We start from the raw sequence: 22,745 nt of genomic DNA on the forward strand, positions 1-22,745 counted from the left end.
TTTGGTGCTTTGCGCAGTATTATGCTACTGCTGCTTTCATTTGAAGAGATACACGCTGTGGCGTTGCTGCTCATTGAGATCTGTCTTTTAATTCAATAAACAAAAGAAAAAACTTGTGCCTAAGGAAATAGGGTACAGAGGGAAGAAATCTTGTCTTGGACATCGTTTGAGTACTTTGTGAACCCGGCTAAACTTGACCGGCTTACACTGTTATGCTGTCTGCTTGTGCACAGGCATTTGCCTTTTACTCTTGGTAGCGTAACGGACCAGAGTTCGGGTAATCGAATACACAAAAAGGTTGCACCCTGTGTATTCAACTAGGAAACTATTTGGAATTCCCATCCATAATCCTAATAATAAACACTATTAAAACAATATTCATAATGCAAAATAATAACAATTCTACTCAGAGCGTTGTCGCTTGTGTAGCCTCTCCCAAGTCAGAGGCAATCTTGCTGAGCGATACCATCGAGTCCTGTAAAGGTTAGATCTGAACACATTGGATCCCAAATCAAAAGTTAGACAATTAGATGCGCATCTGGGTATCCATTGGGACATCTTACTGAGAGACTGGATATGATGTAAATGAAATGTTGAATTCACAACAAATAAAGCTGCTGTTTTATCTGCAAGTCTAAGAAAATGACGCCAAACAAGGCAAAATGTTACTTTTTTTTCTCTGTCATAATGAAGCCTCCACTCAATGTTCGTCTTCATTTTTTTTTTTCATAGTTACATTCTTTTATGATTTATTGATTTCAGCGCTTTCCTTTTGGCTTATTGGTTACCTAGTTGTAGAAAACCCGATTTGTAAAAGATTTGCCGCGGGAACGAGTACCAACACAGCACTTCGGTATGCTGTCTCAGATTCTAACTGTACAACAAATATGATGCGCGGCGGGAAAGTTGGGATTAGTTCGTAGTTATTTTTTTTTAAAAATGGTTTGTAAATTTTAATTTTCAGCTTTTTGACACACTGATCCATTTTCCTGGATTCATGAAACGGAAGCCATATGCACTATATATATTATACTAGTTAATTGTAACTGGCCCAGTCGGGCCTGTGGTGCTTCATAACTACAGGCCAAACTGCGTTCCCTACCGGCCCCAGGCCACCGGGCCATGGTTAATGTCGAACCCTGCCATCACAAAGCACCTTACAGAGGTAGGCTGTGAATTGTAAAGCATTATATGGAGAGCCACTTACAATAGGACATTAATTTAACATCTCATCTGCAGGATAGACCACAATTCCAACTTTGCTAAGCACAATGCTGGCATTCTGTGATTCTTGAAACATGTATTTTTTGTGACAACTGTAAGAGTTAAGTCGCACTGAGTAAGGGCTTCTGTTATGAAATAAATAATAATAATTCAACAGGAATGAACAAGTTCTGTAGTCGGTCTCCGTAAATTAAACCACCTTATTTTCATGCTGTATAAATACACCAATTCTTGCTTATGACCAAAATTATACACATCCTTATAATTAAAAAAAAAAAAAAAAACATTTTAAAGATAGAAGACTAACAGAAACGGCAAAAAACCCACATGCATAATATGCTACCTGGGGATAAGGACCTTGTCACTATACTGTAGCATTTTGCTTCCTTCCCCCAGCACTACACCTCTGCACATAGTAGTACAACTGTTGAAACTTAAATTGACAGCATGGAGGCAAATGCAGCTTATTTAAGTTATACAGTAGTATGCATGGGACTTGGGACTTCTGTGTTACGACACATTTGAAACTACCAAAACCTTACTTAGTTGGGTTTTAAAAACTAAATTCATGTTTTTTCTTAAAATAAATAAATAAAATAATTCCCTGTTTACAGCACTATTTTAAATACACCTGTCTCTGTCATCGAAGACTTCCTAAACCAAAGACTTTCAGTTTTGCCTCAAATTGGCAAGCATGAGAATGCAGCAAATGGCTTTTTCACAAATGGTTGGTCAGTCAGTCAGTCAACTATCCCCCTAGGTAGGCACCACAACTTATAAAAAAACTAAACCAAAAAAAAAAAAAAACTTTACTATCACTTTTTGGTTTTTCAAATCCATAACGATGAAGTCCTGACTCCCCAAAATCCATAAATACCAACATATTTTGCTTGATGCTTGTTGATCTCATTAACATCTATCCAAACATATCTTTGGGTGATTTTTTTGGAGTTACCCCACACAAGTTATTACAACCTAAACTTTGTACAAATAGCAAACGTTTTCCAAAGAATTTGAAAAACTGGTTCCTATGGTTCTACATCAATACTTACATTTCAGGGTAAGGGGTTAGGCTGAAGTTCGAATAAAAGTCATCAGTTACCCCTCATCTGGCAGTATTTTTCTGAAAAGCCCTGTTCATTACGAGTATAACAAGGTGCTACACATGATGGTAGCATTTAAATTGCACTCAGGGTGATTTTCTGGTCAAGGCCCCTTTCTTATTTTAGGTTGACCGTTGCAAAGTCAAAGAGGAAATTAAAAAAAAAAAAAAAAAAAAAAAAAAAATTCTGAACTCTGTGTGTCTCAAACCCCCAGATGAGTTTTTTCTAGGAAAATCTGATACGGACAGGCAACGGCACTGGTTCAGTTGGCATGGAATGACCCAATATTTGTGTGTGTGTGTGTGTCTCTTTAGCAGGCCCGATTTTAAAATAAATAAATAACTTCAGTGCATTTCTAGAACTCAGATGTACAAGACTAGCAACCCTCTTTATCGCCAGCTACCCAATTTTGTTTAAGCAAATATCCCATATAGCACTGCGCTGGTCACGTTAACGTCACAAACGCATTAGCTGCAGTTTACAGTTAAACAGCAATCATGAGCAAATAAATAAAAAAATTGAATCAAACTTTAGGTAGTCAAGTGCAGCCGATGCAAATAATGTAGTGCTACGTAGTCAGTGTTGCAGTGCTATATTTAGAAATGAGGGGTCGCTATTCCCGACCCCCTGCTCAATCCTTCCACGACACCTGCAGTCCCTGTTTCTCCATACACTCAACAGAACAGCAGTTTATCATTAATAGTTACAGTATTTGAAAGGGCTAACAAGTGTACCAATTCATTACAAATTCAGACAATCTGGTATTGAAGTATTATTGTAAAGCAACTAGACTTGCAGCTATTTATATTAAAGATTAAATAAATACTGTACACATTTTTACAGTCAGTTTCATACACTAACACACATGATTAAAACACTGTTATTATTATTAATCCTATGTGTAACACAACCCCACTCCTCCTTCTCGTATATAGAGAGGTTTTGAAATAGAAGTGCATCCGTTTGCAAAAAAAGAAGTGTATAAGGCCACAGGTACCCTTTATTTGTTTGTTCCGGTTGGGTTTTATCATTTAAATAAATGTTTACTTTATCTACATTGTTTCTTATATATTTGTCTACAAATAAAAACTGTTCCAATTATTATATCTTAATGTAAAACTTAACACAGCGTTGCTATGGTTCCCCTTCACCTTTACTTTATTCACACCTGTTGTTCCAGACCAGGCACGCTATATTCAAACTTTGTTTCATAATCCCTTTCTCAAGGGTTTCTTGCGTTTATTGTATGTTTTGCTTATTTGTATGGGTTATACACATATGTATCTCCATATATTAATAGGAGTAAATTAAATATACTAAATTATTATGATTCTACATCATTGCAGAGACTCAACATAAGTAAACAGAACATTCAAATACTGTCTGTTAATGAGAAGTCTATGTATAAGTGTATAATATATTTTAAATGTCATCATACTTGGAAATGTTTGCTTTAATAATAGAGGAAGTTGCAAGTACTAAGATGATTTGTAAAACTTATACAGAGAAACCTACAATGGAAAAATTGTTCTTTTCATTTCATATGTATACAGATATTAACTCAGCATTCCAGTAAAAAAAACAATGGAAATCAAAAACTAAAAAAAAAGTTTTAAGTGATAGTAAGAGCTGACAAATACGAATAAGACAGAAAATTGTCAGGTAAGACCGTCGCTGCAGCAGGTCAGTGGGTTGCTGAGGATTCAGAAGTTTTCTGAAACAGCTCAATATAGTAGATGTCTTTTAGAAGTTTTGAAGAGTCTCTTTCCTTTGTGATTAAAACCAGAATAACTGTAGTAATGACTGACCTACGTAACATTTGTCTTAATCGCCTAATTTTTGTAAGTATTCCAGTGAAATTGTGTACTGTTCATTATGAACAACATTACACAACTATGTGTAATTTCTAATGCAAAGATGACCATTCTGTGGCAACCTACATACATGTTGAAGGTGTGCCCATTTCTGCTAAACCAAAAAAAAAAAAAAAAAACCTTATGTAAACATTGATCTCTTCAGTTTAAAATCAGGAAAACAAACCCGATGATTGAGACTATTTTATGTCCTTTCAGTGATCTCATTACTGTGCCACACATACATCTCATTTATTTTCCAGCATATTAAACACCAGTATGGCTTTTGTCAACAAAATAAATAAAAATAGCTGAAAAGGTTGAAAACAAAAGTTACTGTTAGAAATGTTTGTATACTTGAAAGAAAAGTACAGAAGTACATTGTTTCACTTCAGATGTGTTCATATTGTAATTGTTCTGATTGTCTTATCTTTTACAATTCACATGTCAATGGTTTTAGTCACAAACAGCAGTGATCTTTCTTAACTTCTAAAGGGTGGTTCATAACCGTGGTCAGGGGGACCCCTTGTCTGCTGGTTTTTGTTCCAACTCAGCTCTGTTACTTAAATGAACACTCAACTGAATTAAGTTTAGTTAATCACATTTGTAAACTATTCTTCAGCTTATAAGAAGTTGCAGATTTCAAATTCTGTTCACTTTTATACATAACTTAAAATCTCCATCTCTTTCAAATCATTCATTATGCCAATTGTTAGTTTAATTGAGTGTACATACAGCGCCTATAGAAAGTCTACACCCCCTTTTAACTTTTTTCACATTTTGTTGTGTCAGTGCCTCAATGAGGATTTTTTTTCACTTATCTACACACCATGCTCCACACTGTTAAGGGGGGGGGGGGTTTGAGAGAATAATTATATATTAAACATACAAAACTGAAAGATCCTAATTGGATAAGTCTCCACCCCCCCCTGAGTTAATACTTCGTGGAAGCACCTTTTGCAGCAATTACAGCTGTGAGACTGTTGAGATAGGTCTCTACCAACTTTGCACACCTAGATTTGGCAATATTTGACCATTCTTTACAAAACTGTTCAAGCTCTGTCAAGTTCCTTGGAGAGACAGCAATCTTCAAGTCATGCCACAAATTTTTGATTGGATTTTGGTCAGGACTCTGAGTGGGCCACTCAAGGACATTTACCTTTTTGTTCCTTAGCCACTCCAGTGTAGCTTTGGCTGTGTGCTTTGGGTCGTTGTCACGCTGAAAGGTGAACTTCTGTCCCAGTTTCATCTTTCTTGCAGAGGGCAGCAGGTGTTCCTCAAGGACTTCTCTGTACTTTGCTCCATTCATTTTCCCTTCTATCCTGACAAGTGCCCCAGTCCCTGCCGATGGGAAACATTGTCATAACACGATGCTGCCACCGCCACGCTTCACAGTAGGGTGGTATACTTTGGGTGATGCACTGTATTGGGTTTGCGCCAAACATAATGCTTTGCATTTAGGCCAAAAAGTTCAATTTTAGTTCCGTCAGCCCACAAAACTTTTTGCCACATAGCTACAGAATTTCCTGTGTTTTTTTGCATACTTCAAACGTGATTCAAGGTGGGCTTTCTTGAGTAATGGATTCCTTCTTGCCACCCTACCATACAGGCCAGCTTTGTGGAATGCTTAGGATATTGTTGTCACATGCACACTTTGACCAGTTGGCCATAAAAGCCTGTAGCTCTTGCAAAGATGCCATTGTCCTCTTGGAAGCCTATCTCAAGGTAGTCTCCTTGCTCGGTCATCCAGTTTGGAGGACGGCCTGATCTAGGCAGGGTCTTGGTGGTGCCATACACCTTCCACTTCTTAATAATCGTCTTGACCGTGCTCAATATTCAAGGCCTTTATTTTTATACCCATCCCCTGATCTGTGCCTTTCAACAACTTTGTCCCAGAGTTCATTTGAAAGCGCATTAGTGCTTATGGTTGAGTCTTTGCTTTGAAATGCACTACCCAGCAGAAGGAGCCTACAGGAACTGCTGAATTTATCTTGAAATTATGTGAATCACTACAATTTAACACAGGTGGAGGCCATTTAACTTGGTGTGATTCTGAAGGCGACTGGTTACACGAGCTGTTTAGGATTGCTATTACAATGGGGGTGGACACTTATATCAAGCTATTTTAGTTTTTATTTTTAATTAATTTTCAACAAATTTCTGGAATTTTTTTTCACTTAGAAGTTGTGGTGTAGGATGTATAGATAAATGAAAAAAACAACAATTTTTATGCATTTTAATTCCTGACTATATGGCAAGGTGAACATTTTGAAAGGGGGTGTAGCCTTTCTATATCCAAGATATATATATATATATATATATATATATATATATATATATATATATATATATATATATATATATATATATATACACACACACATAATCACACACACACACACGAAGGTGCTCTGGCATAGAAGCAGGGACGTGAGGATTCTGTCAGCTTTATGTTTTCTACACGAAAGATTGTGAATTTGAACAGTACTTCACTGAACCCGATCCTTCTATTGACAGCAACCCACTCTTTTTTCTTTCTTTGTGAGCTTTAAATGTACAGGTTTTAATTTGCCTTTACGGGAATATTTGTCTGGATAATTAATGAATGATGATAAAGCTAAAAATGGCTCGGCTGTAGACTGTCATGTTATGAAAAAATTAGCATGTCACCCGCTGCATGATTTAAATCATATATTCGTTGATTCCTGAATAAGTTAGTATATTTTATTATCAGAAAATGAATGTGAACTCATTGGAACTGATTACAGGTAACTTTCAAATAGCACTTTAAAATCAATAAAGAAATAAATAAAAATAGAAAATGCCATGAGTTGATACAACCCATAATCCACATTTGTTAAACATGTTTTTAATGTGTCTTTTACACAGAATATGTGTGTGTGGGATATATATATGTATATATATATAATAAATTTACAGAATTTCATAAAGTATAGATTTTAATATTGTAATGACACATTTGTGTATATATATTATATAGTATATATATTATATCTATAATATATATATATATATTATATTTATTATATATATATTATATATTATTCATATATAATATATAATTTGTCATTACAAATATGAACCAGTGAACAACCAAGTATTTAAATATTTCACGTATCATTTACACATGATTTTCAGCCTAATGCTGAGACAGTTTTATCAGTTTAACACACCAACACTAAACAGAAAACAGTTCTGAGTGATGGTGAATAAGTGCTCGTGGTGTACTACAGTTTTTCATGAAAATGCAGGGGTGAAAGTGATGTCTCTGTTTATGCTGGCTTTTGCTACAGCTCCAGATTGTGCTACTGCTAAACTCACTTCACAATACCGCAACACAGACTCCTTATTGGTTAAAACACTAACCATTTACCAAGGAACAGATCACACTACGCCCCCTATTATACCCTCGCTTATGACCCCTAGGTTAACGAGTGCATCCGCTCCTCCAATCCTCGGATGCCACGCCGTCTCCCACCCGAGTCATTGAACTTGGGTGCCATAGCTCAGTCTCCTTCCTAAATGACCGATTTCCACCTACCCTAGGAATAAATTGTCATTGCATTTCATTAAGGGTACTCCGTTCCTTTTGCATAGTGCCCTCACAGATCAGGAGGGAAATCTAACAACAAGAATCATTCAGTCTCTGTCACACAAGCTCACCTGTATTTAATAAAACTTGTACTTGTGCCGAAAGTGTTGATAAAATTCTGGAGGACACAAATTAAGATAAGTTGTTTAATCCAATTATAATAGAACATAGATGAAATTGTTACTATTGAGAATTGTGTTTCTTTTATAGTTACAAGCCTGATGGGAACCTTGTGATTACTCGAGAAATTCAAGTTGAAAACAATCAGTCAACGTGGGCGATAAATGGGAAGCATGCAACTCAGAAAAATGTGGAAGAAAAGGTTGCAGCCCTTAATATTCAAGTGGGCAATCTTTGTCAATTCTTGCCACAGGTATGTTCAGATTTTAGCTTTCACTACTGCTCTTACAGATTAAACGGAATCCAAAGTATAGTCCAGGAAACAGATGCTGCTGTATTCTCAGTTTTCTTGTGGGACCCATCTTAGGAATTGCTTTTCTGAATGCATGGGCATTCAGAAGTTATGACATGCATGCATTGGATTCGTGGTTACTTATTTTTCACGATTTTCACCTTTAATATATTCTTGTGAGATTTGTTACTTATCTAGTGTTTGTTTTTTGTTTTCAGGAGAAAGTTGGAGAGTTTGCAAAAATGTCAAAAATTGAACTGCTTGAAGCAACTGAGAAGTCAATTGGGCCTCAAGAGATGTACAAGTTTCACTGTGATTTAAAAAACTTCCGTTCTAAGGAGAGGGAGCTAGAGGTACAATTAAAGTGTGCTTTGTTGTTGATTCTCTAAAGCAAAACCAAATAGTTAAATAATTGTCTTACCCTTGTAATAATATAGCGAAGGCACCAGTATATCTACTGTAGTTATTTTTTCATGCATCTACAGAATGTGGTAAAACTTCAGCACCAATAATTGAGTATATCGGTGTTGGTATAAAGTGTGAATATGTGGTACATTCCTACAGTATGTGTATGGCTGACATGTTTACCTACTGTGGATGGAGGTCATGGTTCCCTGCCTATTAGTAGGTGTCCCTTCCCTCGGCGACCTCCTCGGTCCTAGCTACCGAGGGTAAATAGTCATCATGCAGGGAAGGATCTCTCTCTTTTCGCTTCTCAAGATTGGTACGGTAAGACCTTTCTGCGTTGCATTGAGCCTCTTATTACTTAAAGTGCTGCGTTGAGTTGCTGCTAGTTCCCCTGCACTTCGTGCTGAAAGCTGGCTCCACCTCATTTCCCGGAATCAATAGCTCGTAGCCTTTTTTCTTCTACTTACTATATTCAGCACCTGCTCGCTACGCGTGTCAGGCTGCTTCTCTTCTGTCTGTCGTCTGTGTAGTTGACTGCCAGTAAGCAGTATTATTAACAGTGTGTGCGTTTTTCACCCTCTTTCTTTCTTTGGAGAGCGTTGTTAGTCCACCGGAGCTGGGCCTACCTTGTCCCCGTTGTTGAGTTAGCCCACCAGCTGCCTGCGGGCCTTGTTGTTTTGATTCTGCTGCGCGTCCCTGTGCTTGCGCGGAGGACTAGCTGCAGCGTGGGTGCTGGCAGCCGGACCAGCCGTATACTCCAAACCGAGGCTTGCCCCGTTGTTTAGTTGAGATATAATCAGGCTGTAATGGCCTATCGTCACGTGTGTGGGCCTTACAATCGAACAGACAGTGTGCTCTCCCCCATCTGTACTGCTGTATTCTTATTGTTATTGCATTTTTGTATTGTGTTTTCTAAAGTCAATCGCCCGCCACGGCTTCAGCCCTGTATCCCTGTTGTACGGTACGTGCTGCTCAGGTGTGTGACCACGCGGTCAGGGTAGGCACCGTTGCATAGCTGCCCCCGGTGTTTTCTAAATGCCATGGTGCGTGCTTGGCCCCTGCTACTTCGGTACCATTGTTGCGCATGGTGCTTATTCGGAGATGCCAACTGCTACGGTTTGGCCGTAGCAGCTAAAGCTTTGAGGCTGTGCTACGGTGATAGGGGCCAAGTTAAAAAACCTACGTTTTTTTTTTTAATTAGACTCGCGTCAGTGCAACAAGACTGGTGCTTTTGTTTTGTTTTTGTGCTTCTATGTTAATGCTGGTGTGAGTTTCCACGTTCCCATTTTTGTATTTTGTGGTGTGTTCTCATCCGATTCACGTGCTGTAATTGGCTTGTGGTTTAAAATTTAAAAAAAAAAATAAATAGCGGCAGCAACTTTTGCATTCAATGTTTTGATAAAGGAAATGGCAACACAAAGACCTCTGCTGAATGCACAAAGGTTCAAAGAAGATTACACCAAGAAGAATACATTCATAAAAAAGTAAGATATCAGAACATCATGCTTACTGTGAGTACTGCAGGTACGATTTAAGTGTCAAGCATAGGGGAATAAATTATCTTGATGAAATCGAGAGAAATGCACGGGAAGCGCAGGAAAATGGATCATTGGATGTTTTTTTTTTAAACAGATGGCAAAAATGACTTAAAGCGGAGACTCTTTTTACAAACTTCATTTTTGAGCACAATTTACCAATTGCCGTTGCAGATCACATAGGCCCACTTGTGAAAGTGGCTTTTCCTGATAGTAAAATTGCCTCCAAGTATGGCTGTGCGAGGAGAAAAACGACAGCAATCGTTGAAACTTTAGCATCTGTTTCAGCTACTGAACAGGCCTCGGTTTTGAAAAGATTTTTTTTGCCATTGCAACCGACGGCAGTAGTGACATCGAGACTCCGTTGTACCCATGTGTAATACGTTACATCAGTTAAGAAATTGGTAAAGTAGTAATGCAGCTGCTTGCTTTACCATCATGCAAGGGTATATCGGCAAGTGGAGAAAATGTCTTTAAGACTGTGGATAGAGTATTGAAGTCATTTGAAATACCATGGAAAAATTGTGTTGCATTTGGAGCAGATAATGCAGCTGTAATGCTGGGTGTACATAAAGGTTAAGCTGCCTTTGTAAAAATGGAGAACAATTCTGTCCATGTACAGGGTTGTCCCTGTCATTTAATTCACACTGCAGCCCAGTCGGCTGCAAAGAGATTACCAGCAAGAATCGACAAACTCTCAATAGACATATATATTACAAAAGGTGGCAAGCGGCACAAGCAGTTGAAACAATGCCAGGACTTGTATTGCACCCAAGCAAGGAAGATTCTGAAACTGAAACATGTGAACACCACGTTTGTGCTTAAGAATAACTATATATATATATATATATATATATATATATATATATATATATATATATATATATATATATATGTGTGTGTGTGTGTGTGTGTGTGTGTGTGTGTGTGAAAATTATTGTGCATTACATCCCGATTTCGAGAGAAGCATTCAGTTTCTGATTTTAATGTGGTGTTAAATTATTAAAATAGTTTGGTTGCAGTGCCTAGTAGCACAGTGTGATACCATAGTAAACTTCCAATTTGATTTTATAAATAACAGTGATTTCTTGCTTTTTTCGTGAATTATTGTAGGTGGTTCAGCCTGGGCAAGTGTATTGATAGATTGCTGCAGCAGTGGCCAGCGCTAGTGGAATACTGCAAAGTAAACGAAGTTATAGACCTATACTATGCTTTCATTGTACTGTATTATATAATTTTAAAAGTGTTTTTTAGTTTGATGGTCAATAATGAATAGTAATTTTTTTTCTGCACTTCATTAGCTCCCAGCAAGGTAGTTAATAAAGCCAAGTCTAGTGAGCCAGCCATGACTAAAGGGCATCCACCCAAGCCATCCTCTGCAGTGGCAGAAGCTAGTAAAAGTATGTGCAACTATTTTGTGCTGCCAGACTAGATTTATTTTCAAAATGCCCTGTTTGGTGTGTATTTATGCACATTGAAAACAAGTAATTAGTTATTAATTTAATTACAAAATTGTGTACTTTTTTTTTTTTAGACAATTGAACGTATGTATGTGAAAACGTTTTAAAATGTTAATGTGCTTTCAATTATTGGAATATAGGCCCAGTTATGACCTCAAGTGAATTGTTCACTGATACTGGCAGTGTGAAATTGAAGGCTGGTAAGGTGTCTTCTGCAACTAATAAAGGTACCATTTAATCTGTATAGTACAGTCTAGCCTATTATAATGGAAGATTTTTTTTTTTTTTTTACAGAGTACATAATCTTTTTTTAAAATAGTAGCTTCTATTTTTTTTCTTTTGTGAAATTACATTTTAGTTGTATTTTAATGTTTTTAAACGCACTCACAGTACAGTCTATTATGTATTTTTCTAGTATTACAAAGGTCAGCAATATTACAATTAATGCAAACTAACACTACATTACTAATGATTAAATGTCAAAATGAACATTACAGTAGAAAGTAATAAAATGTAAGTATTGTGTAGCAAGGGTGGAAGTATAAGATACCTAACTATAGACTTAGAAAATCTATCTATTGTTTGTTTTTCAGAAAGGCTGAAGGAGAAGAGAGTTGTTAGCAAGAAGAGAGGTTTAAACCTACAATAGCAGTTTGCAAGCCAGACACCAGGTTCTGTAGAATACAGCACAGCCTAGATAACCTCCTAGTGAAGCTGTTTCTCCAAGCATCCTTACCATGTTTTGTGGGCTTGAATGCACTTCTTCAGAGAGAAGAGACATTTATTCAGGTTCTAAAATGAGAACTGGATTCCTTGCAATTAGTCCTTCTCAGCAAATTCATTAAGCCTGTAGCAATCACTAGTGTGAGGTGTACATTCACAATTAATGTAAGGGAGGGACAGAGAAGATCTGGTGATTGGCACCAAAGCCAGACAGTACTTAAATGAATGCAAGGAGGGAGGGAACTCTCAAAAGAGATAAATATAACTCTGTCCGAGAGTATTACGCAGAGGCCAATTCTTATATTGCCAGCAAATTGCCAGTGCATGAGGAGCCGAAGTGGAGATCAGTCAGAGGGCAAATGTCAAATTTGAGTCTTATGTATTTTGTCAGAAGATTTGATTTGGTCTCATTTGGAAAATGAGTTTGTTGCGTACCAAGTAGAGAATAACAGATGATTCCTGGTACAAGATAGGGAGGATCTTGAATCCTGCAACAGGCCAACCAAAGTTTGCATTGTTGGCCTTGGTGATGCTAGCCATATTGATAGTACCCCACAGTAGTGCAGGCACAGAGTGAATATTCAGCATTGTACGTAAAGTTCACACAGACTTCTGCCCAAATTTATCCAGGAAAATGCTAGAAGCTGTTTGTGTACAGAAGCTGAAGCTCTTGTCTGTGGAAAAGAAATGCTATGAAGCTGTGTACAATAAGTCTGTACTGATGAAGTGCAAGAGTGCCACTTACACAAAGTTACATATGTGAGTAAACGATAACATTGACCTGATATCGCTGACTGAATTGTGTACTTTAAGTATACTAAAGTAAACTAAGCTGAATTCACTATCATACTTGTGGAACCAATCCTGGACATTCCTAGCCTTATGGCATGTGGCATTATCCTACTGAAATAATCCATCAACATTCAAACGTTGCTCCTCTTTTTTATCAAGGGGCCCAATGTGTGCAATGAAAACACACCTCGCACCACCACCACCATCCTGCAATGTTAACACTTGGCATGATGGATGTATGTACTCATGTGGTTTTTTTTCCATACCCTAGTCCTCCCATCAGTGTGAAACAGCAGGAACCGGGATTCATCAGACCAGGCAATGTTTTTCCAACCCTCCAGTGTTTTCGTTCCTTAGCCCACTGCAACCACAGTTTCTTGTGTTGAAAGAAGTGGAACTCTGTTAGGTCGTCGGCTGCCATACCCCATTCCTGTCAAGGTACGACGAGCTGTGCTTTCTTTTATGGGTCTTTTGGCCCCAGTGTTGTACTGTACTGTCAGTTGACTAACTGGAGCCAGTCTGTTGCTTTGTACAATTCGTGTCAGCCTCCTTTTGGCCTCTTTTCATCAATGAGCCGTTTTCGACCACTGGCCTGCTGTTGGCTGAATGTCCTTTGGGTGGTGGACCATCCTTGATACACACAGGAAACTGCTGAGCATGAAAAACCCAGCAGTGTTGCAGTTCTTGACACACTCAAACCGGTGCGCCTGGCACCTACCATACCCGGTTCAAGGCACTTATATCTTTTGTCTTGCCTATTTACCCTTTGAATGGCACACATACACAATCCATGTCTCAATTGTGTCAAGGCTTAAAAATCCTTCTTTAACCTGTTTTCCCTTCATCTACACTGATTGAAGTGGATTTAACAGGTTACATCAATAAGAGATCATAGCTTTCACCTGGATTCACCTCGTCAGTCTATTTCATGGAAAGAGCAGGTGTTCCTAATGTTTTGTACACTCCCAGTGTATATATGCAGTACTAAGAAATGTATTTATGGGTTCAGAGATGCTAATTGCATATACTTGCTTGTACATATACAGTAAACGGTCAAGAAAGAGGTCTCGCTGGGGCACAGACATAAGTATGATTAATAAAACGTGTATTTATTTTTGACAGTTTAAATAATTAGCTCTGAATTACGTTTGTGCAAGCATTATTCTTGTTGAATATTGATTGATATTGAAGGGGGCGTGGCTAGGGTATGCTAGGGTTTTCTTGATGCTTTTCTCACCAGGTGCTAGGATTTCCATTTACAAATGTTGGCATCTCTGCTTATTGACTCGCAGTACCCGATACAGGCAGTGCGTCGACGCTGCACAGTACTCTGTGTGCACGGTGCTCGGTAATGCATGGTACTCGGTGCACATTATACCGGTGCGCACAGTACCTCTTGCCCCGTGCTTAGTGCACTCTGTGTACACTGGACTTCGTGTGCATTATACCCGGTGGTGCACGGCACTCTCGGTGCACATGGCGTGCACGGTACTCTGCGCATGTGGTGCTCTTGGTACATGTTGCACGCAGTGTGTTAGTACCACAGTAGCTGGTGCAAGTCTGAACGTGCTCTATGTGTCACGTACTCCACTGTAGGTACCCCTATACGCTGTGAGCCCCAGCTATGACGGGCAGGGCTAGATTTCACACCTGCCAGCCATGCCTCTCGATGCGGGTGTCTGTGTCCACCCGCATCCGCTCCCCGTTGCCTACAGCGAAACGGGTGAAGAAGTCTCGGCTGGCGGGGGATTTTATGGACATGATCCCTGGTGGAATTTCACCCCCCCGGTAGACTCAATCATTGCAGCCTTGGTAAAGGCTCCACCGGTGGGAGGTCTGCCCAAGGACCGTATGTGCCCAAACCTGCAATGCAGGGTTATGGAGACGCACGTCATTAGGGCTTGCGTGGCGGGAGCCCAGAGTACCCGCTTTGCTAGCACATCCAGTATGCTGGTCGGATACATGGACGGTATATTGCGTGACACCCCGCTTCCAGAGCCGGTACCCACGGAATTGCGATTTATTATTGTACATGTTGCTCCAGGTCTCCGGCTGCAGGGGCAGGCCCAGGGCTGGAGCCTGGCTGGCCTAGTAGTCGCGCGCAGACAGCTGTGGCAGGCGCGGGTGCCTGGTGCCGATAAGGCTGCGTTCTTGGACGTGCCTATATTGCCAGGCCACACTTTTAGCCCAGCAGTGGAGGAGATCTTGCAGCGGTCTCTTCGAGAACGCGCGGCTTCTAGGCAGGTAGCTGTGTTGCTCCCTCTCCCTGCTCCGGATGGTGCCAGTCCCCACAGCCCCAGTGGGTGACCTACAGGCCTCATCTCAGGCAAGGGGCAGGACTCTCCTGCAACGTGGACGCCGTGGCCGTGGCCGTGGCCAGTCGACGCAGCAGCACCCTAGACGGCGGTTCCATGACACTTGCCCAAAGCAACCACCTCAGCCAGCCCTGCCTCAGCAGAGACTCTGTTCACGGCACAACAGCTGCACTACTGGCGCTTTTGCACCTCCGATGGGTCGGTGCTCGCAACCATACGATACGGTTATGTGCTTCAGTTTCGCTTGGGACCCCCTCCTTTTCGCGGCATCATGACTACATTCGCGACGGATCCGATTCAGGACTAGGTGCTCCAGACCGAAGTGGCAGCCTTGCTGGACAAGCGCGTCATTCGTCTCATAGACCCCACCTCTCACAGGGAGGGGTTTTACTGGAGATACTTGAGATCTGGTCCCGAAGAAGGACGGTGGCTTTCGCCCCATCCTGGACCTGTGGTTCCTTAACTTGTTTCTGAAAAGGAGGAGGTTCCAGTCTGTCCAGCCAGGCGACTGGTTTACCACGGTGGACTTGCAGGATGTGTATTTTCACATCCCCATTTGTCCACAGCACAGGAAATATCTCTGCTTTGCCCTTTCAAGGCAGCCTTTACGAGTTTTCTGTGCTGCTGTTCGGCCTCTCCCTAGCTCCCTGTATGTTTTCAAAGTGCGTAGACGCTATCCTCGCCCCCTTGCGGCTGCAAGGGGTTAGAGTGATGAATTACCTCGACGACTGGTTGATCTCTTCCCAGTCGCGAGAGGGAGCGGTGGCCCACATGGCGCTGGTGACAGCATCTGGTGAGGCTGGGCATCTCCATCAATGATGCCAAGAGTCAGCTGACGCCAATGCAGTGAATGTATGTGGGGCGCTGGCTGGACACTACGATGCGAGATTACCTGTCGGACAACAGAGTAGCAGGTCTCCAGCACCACCTCCCCCTGTTTCGGCAGGGATCGAGGGTGCCCCTTGTTTTGTGTCTGAAGTTACTGGGTCTGATGGCGGCAGCGATATCCTCCATTGCGCTGGGCTTACTGTGCACGTGCCTGTTGCAGGCGGGGCTCAATGCATTTCATTTACATCCCAAGTGCGACAGGCACCGTTGGCTGACCAGTGTGTATTGCGATGGCCCTGCTCTGGTGGAGTATTCCCTCTCACCTGCGCCAAGGAGTCCAAATGGGAGTGGTTTCCAACCGCAGGGTGGTGACGAGGGGCGCCTCCAACTCAGATTGGGGCATGGTATGCGAAGGTAGAGGAGTCAGCGGGCCCTAGTTGGGCCGCTGGACGTCCTTGCATATCAATATGCTGGAGCTGCAGGCAATGTTCCTTGCCCTCCAGTGCTTCCTACCCATAGTGCTGAACAAGCATGTGTTGATTCGTACAGAAAACACATCATTGGTGGCGTATGTCAACCACCAGGGTGGCCTTTCGTCCCCGGTGTTTCATCTACTCACCTTCAGCCTACTGACTTGGGGCCAACGGAATCTGCTGTCCCTTTGGGCGATGCATATTCTGGGCATGGACAATTGGGCTGCGGACCTCCTCTCGAAGGATGGTCTGTATCCGTTGGAGTGGCGGTTCCACCTGCAGTTGGCGGAGCGCATTTGGGAATGGTTAGGGAAGGCACAGGTCGATCTTTTCGGCTCGGCGGAGGCAATTCATTGCCCCCTGTGGTACTCCCTCCTCCACTTGGCATCGACGCCCTAGCCCACGTATGGCCCAGAGTGCTCCTTTACGCTTTCCAGCCTCCTGCCATTACTCCCGGCCTTTCTCAAAGGTCAGAGAAGGCGTCAGTTCTCCTAGTGTCCCCAGGTGGCTCTCGACCCTGTGGCAGCTATTGAACGGCCCGCCCTGGGAGATCCCGCTTCGCTGGGATCTCCTCATTCAGGCGAGATGCGTGCTTTGGCAACCGGAGTCGGGCAGGCTTCAGTTAGGAGTCTGGCCCCTGAAAGGGACCGCTGGTCAGCCTTAGGGCTGTCGGACGCGGTTGTGGGTACGTTGCAGAATGCTAGGGCGCATTCCAGTAGGTCGCTGTACGCCTATAAGTGGAAATATTTCCAAGATTGATGCCATACTCGCGGTCATGATCCAATCTCTTGTCCCATGTCTGTCGTCTTGCAGTTTCTGCAAGATTTGCTTGAGGTTGGTAGATCACCTTCCACGCTGAAGGTATACCTAGCGGCCATTTCTGCTTACCATGCCCTCGTTAACTCAGGGTCTCCGGGCGTGCTTTTTCTGGCCCGGTTTCTCTGAGGCGCTTAGTGGTTAGGCCCTCCTAGGAGGGCAACTCTCCCCCTGTGGTACTCCCTCCTCCACTTGGCATCGACGCCCTAGCCCACGTATGGCCCAGAGTGCTCCTTTACGCTTTCCCACCTCCTGCAATTACTCCTGGCCTTTCTCAAAGGTCAGAGAAGGCGTCCTTGAGCCTGGAGCCTTGAGGTTGTACTGGAGGCTCTCACACAGGCCCCGTTTGAGCCTATATACTCCATTGAGTTGAAGTATCTGTCTATGAAGACAGCCTTCCTGTTGGCTATCGCCTCTGCAAAGCGGGTTAATGAGCTGCTGGCGCTGTCTGTGCATAGCTCCTGCATGCGTATTTGGGATGATGGTAGCAGAGTGTCACTGTGTGCAAATCCTGCTTTCCTCCCCAAGGTGGTTACAGCCTTCCACATTAATCAGTCTGTGGAACTAGAGTCCCTTCATCCTCCACTGTTTACTTTGGAGGAGAATAAGAAGTTGAACTTCGTCTGCCCGGTTCGGGCATTGAGATGTTATGTGGATAGAACGAGAGCGCTGTGTCAGTCTGACCAGCTCTTCGTCTGTCATGGGACACGGACCCTGGACAGCCCCTTTTGAAGCAGCGACTGCTGCATTGGATTGCGGACATAGTCTCAACAGCGTATGATGGTGCTGGCTTACCCCCGCCTGGGCAGGTAGCCGCACATTCCATGAGAGGCTACGTCATGGGCCCTCTTTCAAGGTCCCTCCATGGCTGAGATTTGTGATGTGGCTAGCAGGGCTTTTTTCAGGTTCTGTTGCCTAGACCTGATAGATCCCTCAATGCCACAAGGGTCCTTGAGGTTGCACGCTCACACCGCTGACCGTTTGTCAGGCAGGGCTAAGGCGTCCCTTGTATGCTGCCATTCTTCTCTCCCTCACGACGGCTCTGGTACTCGTTTTCCCATAACGATGTTTTGGTGGCCATCTTTGAATTGAAAGGGAACATTAGTTTACCTACCGCAAACCTGGTTACTTGAAAGAGAAGATGGCCACCAACCGCAAGGTCACGTCGTCGTCATCATGGTTTCGTCGCGAACAGAGATCCTTCCCTGCGTGACGATTATATACCCTCGGTAGGTGGGACCGAGGAGGTCACCGAGGGAAGGGGTTGCCTATCAGCAGCTTTGATAGAAAGAGGTCAGTGACACCTACCAATAGGCAGGCGTATATCTCATAACAATGTTTTTGGTGGCCATCTTCTCTTTCAGGGAAACAGGTTTATGGTAGGTAAACTAACGTTTTGTATTTGAAGCTGATGGTGTTTGATATGTACAGTATGTTTCGGCTTTTGTTTTAAACTGTACCCCTTCTGTCTGGAGGTTTAAACTGAAGTAACCCTTTTCAATTTTTGCTCACTGAGCTGTACCACAGTTCGAATAAAAGGCCGAATAATCTGATTAACACCTTTTTTTTCCTGTTTTATTTAATATATAATGTATGTCAAGAGTTTGGGACTGTCAAACTGCTGGTTTAGGACAGAATACCAAACAGTAGGCTTAATTCTTCTGTCAGTTGCATTTCTTTGGATGCACAGAATTAGAAGACAGTATTCTCTCTTTGGAAACACTTGTATTCGCTTTCTATTCTGCAAAATTATAATAATCCAAAATAGTGTTAATGTTTATCATTTTACCATTTACTTAATTTGTGTGCCATTTTAAATGTTCATAACATCAAAAACATTGACTTCAAGATAAAACTATAATAACTAACAATGCTACACGTTGTATTAAAGCCAACATGACAGTGATCCAGATGGACTCTATATAACTTTGTCTCTGCACTTTCGGTAGATTCTTGTTTTCTTCCTCATTTCTTTTGCAAATAAGAAATGGATACATTTCTTACACCAAAAACAAATTCAAACAACCACTGTTGCTGTTATTAAAATACAGCCGTGCCTAATAAATAAAACAAAAACTGTCAAAGTAGAAGTATTGTGATTATTAGGTATGTTTACTGATACTTCTAAAAAATGCCTAAAGATTATGCTTCACTGATTTAGTGTTTAATTATACAATGAGTTGAAAACAGCAAAGTTCATGAGCAGCACTGAGCGCTGTCCATAGGCAGAATCACCAGACGCCTGCTTCACCTATCCTAATAATGGGTGGGGTGCGCAACAAATTTCAAACAAATATATCTCTAGGTAATATGTTAACTGGTACAGTAAGCCGCGGGTTGGAGGACCAAATCTGAGAAGCAAATTAACTTGCAGCCAGTTCATGAAAGGAAGTATTTTATGGTATCGATTAGGTACATGAACTGGTTTTAAGGTTTGAAATCAGAACTCAATAGTTTAATGTGGAAAATGTAATTTGTTTTTATTTTTATTTATTTATGTATTTATTTATTTATTTTACAGAATTTGTGCAAAGAGAAATCGAGTTTCCTGGAAAAAATGAAGCACAGAAATGAGCGCTATAAACAGGATGTGGAACGTTATTACGAGAGGAAACGACACTTGGATATGATCAACATGCTGGAGAGGAAAAAGCCTTGGGTGGTAAGTTAGACAGCACTTGTATTCTAACTGCCATAAGCTGACAGCAGGTCCACAAAGAGAACCAGGGTTGTATTTTAAGGCTTGTCAGTTTGCCTGGGACAGTCAAATATTTGGACAGACAAGGGCTTCCAATGTACTCGGTGGTCCGTATGTCGAGTGCTTCATAAATATGTTAAGTGTTTTGTATAATGAAAGCTGAGGCTTCCTGTAGGCGTGTGCCAGCATCTATGCAGTGGCACAGTAGCTAAAGATCAGAGAGAAGCGGGAGCCTGTGAACGCCACATCTGCAATGTGTACAGCAACATACGTCTTGTGGCTAACCAATCAAATTGCAGTTTCAGTCAACAGAGGGCAGTACTAATATGGGATGCAGATGCTCATTCTGCAGGCGACAGTACACCTAAACGGGAGATTTTTGTTTAGTCGTTCTCAGGTGAATTGTAATAGTTCAGCATGTTTTACATTTATTTGGCTTTCCTGAAAATTGTGACTGGAATAAAAACGTGTACTGTACAAGTTAGTAAATTCACCCATCAGCATGATGTCACATGCTATTGATTTACTAGTGTTTTGCTAAATTCACTTCTGGCAGAACCTATCAAAATACCTAAAATAAGTAAAATCTGCAACATATTCTGTGACAGTGTCAAATTACAATTTCAAGTGATGGTTTACAATGGTATTAACGGAAAACATTTCTGAATCAGTTTCTGCCATTTATTGATATGCAATGTCGGTAATCTGAGTCGGGCTCCAAAAAACGCAATCGGTGCGTCTCTAAAAGTGCCCGTCACCTTGATCTATGCGGTTTGCAGTGCTTAAGGGGCCTTTCACACCTAGTTCGTTTTGGAGAGGATAATTCGCGCCAGAATTCCGTTAACACCTAAGTTCGGTTCGTTTTGTTCAGGTGTGAAACGTCAAGTGTTAGTTTTGCATCAGAGTGCGGACCAAAGAGTACTGGGATTCGCTTGAAAGGGTTGTCTCGGCTCGACTGAGGAGGAACTAATGCGTTTTCATTAGTTTCATCAGTTGGTCAGTGTGAAAGCAATCATGTTAAAATTCACAATGCAACAGAAACAAACCGAACTGACTGGTAATGTAATACATAATCCACAGTTCACAGCATGAATGAGTGTTCAAGAAACGTAAACATATATAATTTCTAAATAAGTATAGTTTAATATAAAATATTAAACTAAATACATCTTAGAATAACGTTATTTCCAATGCTCATTTTGCTCATTTTATTCTGCCAGGGCACTGTATATATTATAATTATTAACATTATTATTTTCATGTTAAATAGCTTGGTCTCTCGCAAAATTGGTCTCTCTGCCTTGACACACATTTGTGTCATAACATACAATCCTATTGAGACGAGAAAGGTTGATTAACAGGGATTGATGGGGACGTCTTACAACTCACTGATGTCGGGATAATGCCACTGACAATGCAACAGCCAACAAAATTGAAAAAAATATAGCGTTCCTCCTCATTTGTCGCCTTTGAAAACGTCTCCTCCCTGCACATGAAGCAGCACGAAAACATCTGTGTTGCTCAACAGTATTTATTATTATTTGGATTTTGTGCTGACATTCTACCAGCAGATTTTGAATAAACAAAATGTACGTACATAGTACTAATATCGCAAGCCTGTTTTTATTTTGTGTTGCGGACAATCTGTGATCTGCCTTGCACTTGTTCGTGAGACAATCAGAAAAAATTCCCTTAATCTTACCTGGCATCTGTCTGCAACAGATAATCCTGGCACAGAGTTAGTTTTGTGTGGATGAGACTTAATATGATGAAGAATCATCCATGCAGACAACTGGCTAGTACCATCTGTAAGCCATTTGTGCCGTTTTTTGTGTTGACTTTCTCGGGCTCAAGTGCGGTTCCCAAAAAGACAATTGCAACTTCACCAGTGGTGGCAGATGAGGGACGTTGGATTTATTTGCAATCTTGTATTTTCTGGTCTGAATGAATTGTTCCACTAATCTGGTTACCGTTGATCTTGGAGTTGTCTCTGTCAGGGTGCTTGCTAGCAAAAGTTGTAGCTGTTATTGCACTGTTACATCCATTTTCGACAGATAAACACATGTCCTTCTTGTGTGAGTGCTGAGGAACTGTATGCATCCAGCCTGTTTATACCTGAACAACCCTCTGGTGGCCAAACTGTGCATCGCAGTGTCTGTCAGACATTTTTCCTTTGCTTATCATTCTTCCAGTTTTCCTGATTTGCTATACAATGTTGCTTGATGAATGGCTCTGTATATTAAGTGTATATACAGGTATTAAAAGATGCAGTTGTTTATCCGCACTATGTCATATACCACAAGGGATTACTCAACATGTCCTAGTTTTACATTTTTTTTCTTCATTTTCCTTGTTGCTTTGTGCTTTTATATATTTTAGTGGATTTAATAGGGCTCAAAGCTTTGATTTTCACTTGATAATATTCAAGGCCTCAAAGCCTTTAAATTTGATCGTTTTTTGGATTGACCTGGAAAAGCCTTGAAATGTTGTTC

The 22,745-nt window shown here is 41.3% G+C and overlaps 1 protein-coding gene across 1 annotated transcript in view; it reads left to right on the forward strand.

Annotated features, from left to right (window-relative positions):
• The window catches only part of smc5 (structural maintenance of chromosomes 5), a 68,489-nt gene that overhangs the window by 4,968 nt on the left and 40,776 nt on the right, over nucleotides 1-22,745 (forward strand). The window contains exons 4-6 of the mRNA XM_041226640.1: nucleotides 8,004-8,166; nucleotides 8,424-8,558; nucleotides 20,077-20,217. Coding sequence (XP_041082574.1) covers nucleotides 8,004-8,166; nucleotides 8,424-8,558; nucleotides 20,077-20,217 — 439 coding nt within the window. The remainder of the gene's footprint in view (nucleotides 1-8,003; nucleotides 8,167-8,423; nucleotides 8,559-20,076; nucleotides 20,218-22,745) is intronic.

This window comes from Polyodon spathula, chromosome 2 (genome assembly GCF_017654505.1).
Source record: "Polyodon spathula isolate WHYD16114869_AA chromosome 2, ASM1765450v1, whole genome shotgun sequence".
NCBI lineage: Eukaryota > Metazoa > Chordata > Actinopteri > Acipenseriformes > Polyodontidae > Polyodon > Polyodon spathula.